The sequence below is a fragment of the Bombus fervidus genome, chromosome 11 (genome assembly GCF_041682495.2).
Source record: "Bombus fervidus isolate BK054 chromosome 11, iyBomFerv1, whole genome shotgun sequence".
NCBI classification, from domain to species: domain Eukaryota; kingdom Metazoa; phylum Arthropoda; class Insecta; order Hymenoptera; family Apidae; genus Bombus; species Bombus fervidus.
The window spans coordinates 1,969,497-1,977,617 of record NC_091527.1 but is presented as its reverse complement, the minus strand read 5'-3'; the positions used below and the strand labels follow the sequence as shown (position 1 = coordinate 1,977,617).

General features: G+C 34.8%; 1 protein-coding gene across 1 annotated transcript; it reads left to right on the top strand.

Moving 5' to 3' along the window:
- The first annotated feature begins 366 nt into the window (after window positions 1-366).
- On the top strand, window positions 367-4,987 carry LOC139992160 (uncharacterized). Its single transcript, XM_072012761.1, has 4 exons — window positions 367-613; window positions 1,822-2,115; window positions 3,348-3,708; window positions 4,425-4,987. Exons 1-4 carry the CDS (start codon window positions 565-567, stop codon window positions 4,666-4,668), a joined length of 948 nt encoding a protein of 315 aa, XP_071868862.1. The 5' UTR covers window positions 367-564; the 3' UTR covers window positions 4,669-4,987.
- Window positions 4,988-8,121: the final 3,134 nt, after the last annotated feature.

Genomic DNA, 8,121 nt, shown 5'->3' with positions numbered 1-8,121 from the left:
ATTACAAGCTTAATTTAATTATGAGCTTTACTACAACCGGTACAGTAATCGGTACATAATATTGTGTAATAGCAATTTAATTAATCATTTTTTATTATCTTTCTCAATATATTTCATGATCTTCCTTTATTTGAAATTAAATAGAAATCGAAAGTAGAGTATTTAATACAACCAAGTTTTGAAAAAATGACAAAGAAAATGATTCTTCGGCAACTTCGAGTGTTAAATAGAAAATAAATGAATGAGAAAGTAGGCAAAAGGCAACGCCTGCTTTATGAAACGCGTAAAGAGAACAGCAATCGTGTGAATGTAGTCGACGAGACGAGATTTCGTTGTTCCGTGAAAAAAAAGAATAGGCGAAAGGAACCGATGGATTGGCACCGTCGGTCGTGCCTCTCTTCTTTTCATCAATGTCCTGAAAATTCCTAGACAAAATTCGGCGCCACGACCGATCAAAATCCTAGAAAAAATTTGGCTGGACTATCGAAATCCTTCGGAAACAACGGTGGCTGAGGAACAAGTACGGACGTCCAGAGGAGTTTCACATCCATCAGTAAGCACAAAATGGCCCACATAAAGAGACGTCCTCATGCGCGAAGCCATCACAAGATGAGTGAGTGATGATCTTGGAAAAGATTTGAGCAAAAAATGACAACATTCTTGTTTTATTTCTACGAGAAATTCATTGGAATAATAACGTAGCGTATTCTCTATATACTTTAGAAGTGACGACTTTTTATATTCTTCGACACTTTTTTGTTTTTCACGATGAAAGAGGTGAAATGGAATTGCATTAGAATATTAATTTAGAAAATTATCGAGACTAAAATACACATGTTTTTCAAAATAAAGATACGTTATCGCCTAGCAGATTTTATTGACCTACTTCTTTGATTGTCAGTAATGGCCACAAAAGAAGCCATTCATCGCTTGAACATATATTCTATTTTGTTTATTACATTTCGTAACGACACCCACGTCTAGTACTTTGTAATTCTTCCGTCGTTTTTCAATTGGTTTCTTTGAACTGAAACGCCAAGCTTCGTTCGATATTTGCAACAAGCTTCGTGGAACATCATTAAAAATATCTCCCGCGAATATCAAGGTATCTTCCAAGCGTTTTCATTATTCAAACTGAATTGACCAATTGAAACAACTGCCAATTTCTTTTACCTAGCCTACAGATCGTATTCTAAATTGGAAATTTCGTAACTTCCGATATCAATATTTTTGATTTGGAGAAAAATTCAGTATATTCTTACATTGTATTCTCAGCCTAAAAATAATCGACTCTACGTTTTACGAGAGTTTCTAAAATATGTATTCGATTTAAAAAATTAGAAATTTTACATTTAAACTTAAGATCACTCGGATTAATTTTTTGTAACTTTCCTGAGTTAGAACTTCTCTATAATATTGAAATTGTTTGACGATCCACAAATAGTGAAATATTTAAAGTTGAAATACCTTTTTCCAAAGTTTAGAATAGACACATCCCAGTTTCCATCCTTGAACTTTCAAGAACAGAAGCTTTCGGTCGAATTTCATAGAATTCTCATATCCTATCACAGCTCTTTAAGAATACCAATAAATCTCTAAATCTTATAAAATTCTTCAAAAAAAAAAAGTTACATTCAATATCAAACAACGTGCAATGCGTCAGAATTTTCACTTAGCAGTCGTCTCAAATTCTCTTGCATTTCCCACGTGATTCTACCTGAACTTGCGAAAGAATTACACGTAAAGTCCAAGCTTTGGGAAAGAAAACCCTTGTCTGAGTATAGCTGGAATCTGCGCGGCGACTAGTTTATCGCGTTTCAGAGTTACGTCGTAAACCAAATATCTCGGAGCTGGTGTACAAATTCCTGCGCCTTGGCGGGAGCAAAGAGGAAGCTTGTGAAGCGTTGCGAAATTACAGTACGAGGTGTCGGTACTGCAAGCGGCAGAAACGCCGTGAAGAAGTTTTGGATTGCCTAGATTCTCGACCTGGCGGTAACATGGCCAACAAACGGAAAGGTTCGGCAAGGAATTCCAACATTCACCGGGTGAAACGACGCCAAACCTCCAAGGACCACACCCTCTCGTCATGCATGTATAGGGGCAATGGAGGAGAAGGTTAGTACAATGAAAGTCATGGAAATTGTTTCTATATTCTAGACGATACACTGTTCAAAACAGATTAGCAGATTATCTGCGTTTAATCTGCTGTTGTATAAACTTTCTAGATCGATACTATAGGTTTTTCAAGCTTTATTATATATTTTCTTTTTACAAGTTATTATGAGTTTCTTGTCTTATGGATGATGGATATACTTTGATACTTTGTTTACATTAGAGTGGTGTTTAATGAGAATTGTTTTTATAAATACTTTCTATGTATAACTTTTAAACCTTTTTATATTCCTTTATAGTAGAGATCTCTTTTTACGCTTTTTGCGTATAATACTCTATATCGATAGCTAGGTTAATAGTTAAATAGTGTGGTGAGAAGAGTGTGAGATATATGTATCAGAAGGATGTATGGTCGAGAGTTCAAGGCGAATAAAAATAACAATTGTAAACCCCGTCCCTTTTCATAGTTAAGAGACAGAAAAAATAAACTATCATTATTATATTCGAGATCTTTCTTGTATTATTCAATAATTATGTTTTACACTTTCTATAGCTATACTTAAGACAGTTACATTTGTGATATCGGCATAATATCTAGGTTAATTTAATGACGTACTGAAATTATATAATGAATAACACCTATCTAAATATCATTATTTGTTACTCACTAATTAACTTAACTATAATCGTAGGTCGAGTAATATTTAATATGATCTGAGGATAATTGCAATTGCTTAATGAGCGCGAAAGTCGAGCAATGGGTATTGTTATCTTTTATTCCACCGTTATATAAAGGCAATAAAATGATTAATTAACACAACAGTGCATTATTATTATTGAAGGCAATTAAATGATAATCCGACATACTGCACCCCATATGTAACTTATTGCTTAATAGAAATAAAACGTTCCCTTTTTTCTACATACAACTTACCATTTAGCCGAAATTAATAACTTCCACGTGCCACGTCACGTTTTCTTTCGATAAACCAGTATCACTCAATCACCATCATTTGATTAATACAACAAGTTTTATATACAAATCATTTATGAGTTTTTTCAATGCATTATTTTTTCTATCCACTATTCAGTACAGCATAATAATTTTGAAAATAATTTTTGAATACCAAATACACGCAAAACATTGCTCAAAATTGTACGTATTCTTAAAAATTCTATATTTAGAGCATATATTATATTTATCAAATATATTATAAAATCCTATTTCTCTATAGGAATAAGAAAAATGAAAAGATACATCCAGAAGGCAATCGATTTCGGCGTAGAATCTGGTTATCTGATCCCGAAAGACGCGGCGTACAAAGTTCTCCGTGTATCTTCGGATCTCATGAACGAAGACAATTACGAAAGTAAGGATAGAAAGTCAGACAGCACGGTTTCACAAGTTGAGGACGGAAGGCCTTGTCGAACGCCGATTAGATTCGAGGACTACGAGGTGCAGGACGCCAGGGGGCGACGACGTAGAAGCAGGAGGAGAAGAAGTTCAAGACGAAGGAGATCCAGGAGTGGATCCAGAAGAAGGCGGAGGAGATCGCGAAGGAGATCACGAAGAAGACACGGCAGGAGACGTGAAGAGTAATTCTACTGAGTTCTTTTTTCTTTTACCTTCCCGAAATAAAGTTCGTATGTACGAGAAATGCCCATAGAAACTCTTTCAATCACGAGTATTTTGAAAGTTTGAAGCGCAAATTGAATATTCAACGTATAATAATCTAAGCTCAATAAAACAAAATTGAATACTCTATAGAATTAGCCTTTTGGAAACGCCAACCTTCTTAAAAGAGGAAATGACACGGTCAACAATTGAATGAAAGGATTTCGAACGTTGTATTTTTAAAGAAGATCTGTTTATTCCAATTATTTTCGGTTTATTTATTGCTTCATTCGCATCATATGCGTTTCATATCGTAAAACATTAAATAAAGCAAGAGGTAGAATTTCCCAATAAATGTAATTAGTATATGTTACTATATTTATTGCTAACAGCATATGTCCCGTATATTTTTGCTTCCGCAAATATAAAAACATCCATAATTTATCGATAATAGCATTCCAATATTTCCAATGTAATAATTCATTTACAGTCTAATAATCTGATTATTAATTTCACATCAAAGTTTTACATCAGAAACGTGATGTGTAGCTTCCCAGAACACTCTTCTTCTTAGAAATTTAACTTCATAGAACCATCCCGAAGGACAGTCATAATAGAATTAGTACTATTAACTTGATCCTGGTGTCGTTGCCAGGGCCGCCGTTCTAAGTAATTAAACCGAACGAATTCGTTTTAGATCTGGTGCCGAGGAAGAAGTGGTAGAGATCGAGAACGACGATGATTACGACTTCGAGAAACAGGGAGATAAAAGGAAGAGTCCGGATAACGCGAACGGAAGCGAGAAAAACGAACGTCTAAATCAGTCTGATGGTGAAAAAAAAGCAGAGAAGGCAGAGGACGATGGTTCGGATCTATCCATCGACGAGGACGAAAGTGACGACGAGGAAGGAAAAAAGAGAGAAGATACAACAAAATCGTAAACGTGGATACATCGACAAATTGATCGTGTTGTGTCAAACTCATACCTTGAGATTATGATGTCAAATGAAATTGTTTATTCATATAAAAAAGATGAAATGTCCCGTGGTAATATTTTTTTATAGGAATTCTTCTTTCAATTGACAATTATGTAGAATACTTATTTATGGTCGTGGTGATTCATACAAGTGTAGTCATGAGTAATAGGTTCACGTTTACATTTTTTGACAATAAAACAATAATATCGTGAAATATATAATTAGATTTATTCCACTCCATATCGCCATAGTGGAAATTAATTTTACCCATTTTCTTTAAAAAGATAGGGTTTGATTTATTTTAATAATTCAACTTATATGGATAGAAACTTGAATTCAACTTATTTCAAACTTAAGCTTGAGTCACTTAAATACAAGCAATTTTATTAATCTGAACGATATTTACGTCAAAAAGTACAGTTATAAAACATTCCCACTAAGTACCTTTAATACAACCACATAAATTCAGTCCATCATAAAGCGGCAGCCTAATTTTCCTCTTCTGCCAACTAATCGACTGTACCTCTACTATTGTGAATCTCCAAACCTCTTGCGAACCACGCGTCCCTTTCCTATGGGAGCGTTCACCTTCGTTCCAAACAAGTAAACGACCTCTGATAGAATTATTAAAAGCCCCTCCTGAAGGGAAGATCGGGTAAACACAGAGACTACCTATAGTCCCATCGCCTAAGTACTTCATTGGTAGTAGTAACAAACGACAGCGAGTTATAGCCCAAAGGAAATTGACCATTAGTCGGCCTAGGCGTAGGTTTTCTTGCACAATTAAACTCATTAGCATGATTTTACAAATCACAGATACCAAACTACCAGTGCTAATAAACTTCCTTACGTAATAGTATTCAATTTGGCAGGAAAATAATTAGAAATGATATTCTATGAGTCAATTTTATAAATTCCAAGGCAGTTGATTATTTTATTCCATGTAAAATAATAAAATTGTACAACAAAAATCTATAACTTACATTCGTTATTTGTTGATTTCATTAGTATTATTATTAAATAAATTATTATGCAGAAGGACCTAGAACACTTCCACCACAGTTGTCTCTATCTTCTTCAATATTTCTTGCAAAATTACGAAAGAATTTTTGGGTCGATGATCCAGATTAAATCAAGAATTGATCGTGAGTTTCGTTTCATATGTAGAAATAGTATCCCAAAAGCTACTTCGAAAGAGCTATCTCGTAAACCATAATTGGATAGAAAATACGCTTCCAACAGGAAGCGAAAACATATCCCTTGAAGAACGAAGGCAAAAAGTTCCGCGTTTTGTTTCGATGGGCTTTTACGAGCTTTCCTCCGTTATCCTGACTTGTTATTTGACTATTGTGTACGCGAGAGAATAGAATACAGGGTGCATATAGGGTGTGGAATTTGACCGCTGAATTTACTTGAATTTTTCTAACCGTGAAGTTTCTTGAGAGTAATTCCGTTTCTTTTTTGTACGGTGAATATTTATTTTGTATTTAGAACAATTTTTGGAAGAATTGTAATTGATTATAATTTTTACTTTGATTTAAAAACTAAAAAGCAATAGTTGCAATATATAGATAAATTATACTACCGCAGTGAGAAGAAAATAAAATAAGGTTTCGAAAGAATAGGTACATAGATGTAGGATTTCTGTAACAACCAACTACAAAGGGTTGTAGGAGTTATATTAGGGGTTGTATTATTATGCAATAATATCTCATGTTTGATTAAAGATTTTAGTTGCAACGCTTCAGAATCGAAATAGAAGCTCGTCAATCGTATGTATGTAACTTGAGGTATGATTCAATGAAATGATATTTCTGTGTAATTGAAAATTTGGTAATGATTACTTTATTCCATCATCATCAATTTCTTTGAGGAAAAATGTTAATCCTGTCAAGGTTCTAATGATATACATATTATAATTATGGACATATTAAAATAAATATTCTCAAATTTCAACTACACGCATATTTTAAACATACCCATGTTAATTTTGATTATATTCGAGTATCAAACATTTTGTTTTTATCTACCAAAAGAATACGAAGCTTAATTAATTATCGGAAAGGTGCGCTGATGTACATTCGATCCAATCTAATTTTCTTCCCACGTTTTATTTAATTCCCGACTGCACGATACGTTCGTAAATCTAAAACTTTTTCTGAAGATCTGTTGCACTTAGTTCAATCAACACATTTGTACGGCGAACATAAATTTTCACAGGTCTAACAACAAAAGCTATTAATACATCTTGTGGATGAATAATGATATAGAAGCAACTGTATCATTATAAAAACCAATTAATTTTCTTGGAATAAGATAAAGGCAACAGTGTACATCAAAAAAAAGTAACAGCACTATAATTCACTATAGTCTAGAATTCGTATCAAAGGAATCAATGAAAGGAAAAAGACGAGTATTTATTTATATACTTTCCAAAAACTTATTAAAATCTTTAAACATGAACCGTGTTGCAAATCTACAAAATTTCTACTAAAAAAAAAAAAGTACGAATTGATCATCGTAACCATTCTAGTAACTTCAGTACTTTACAAAAAAATCATTCGAGTTCGCAAAAATGTGTTCCTATAAATGTATGAAATTTTCACAAAAGCATAGAAATTGTTCATTTTAACCACTCTGATAGTTTTACTATTAAAATACAACACAAAATACAATACAATCATTTCCGCAGATGATACCAAATAAAATTAAAACAAAGCAGTATTAATATTTATCAACACACCCGAAAAGACCACAAAAATAGCATAAAAGTTCCCATTTCGTAAAATCCAAGGAACACAAACAGTGAAATCAAAGTAAACCCGAAGCCCCAATCCAACCATCCGTTAGCCGAAGTTCAATGCTCGGCGTTTACAACCGCTGCGGAATAAACCCAGAAAAGCGATCGCATTCTTCTCCCTATGACCCTCAATTCCAGTTTCGACAATCTACCGCAGCAAGTTGGTCGCGCGATGTTTCCGGTCAAAAATTCTCCGTGAATTTATCAGCGCGTATGTAGTACATACAAATAACCCAGCTGGGCGGAGCGACGCACTCACGAAATTGCAGGAAGAGCGTGTGCGATTTCCTGGTGAACAAGGGAGTACGGTGGTCCAGTGGCCCTCAAACTATCCAATGACTGCAGCCATGGCCAAGCACTTGACCTCCGTCACAGCCCGTGAACTCAGCACCGATATTTACGAGCGGTATTCCGCTCGCTGGTTTCCTCGCCCTCTTCGAGGCGCGTATTCTACCATCCTCGTTCGTTCGACGATGTCGTAGCAAAGCGTTATCCTCGTTGCACATAGACTACGGTGCACCGATCGATCGTCGTCGGTTGCATGGTCGACGAAGGGCGCAACGTTTCCCGCTTCGACGGCGCACAATGCGACAAGAGCCACAGCTTTTCAACCTATC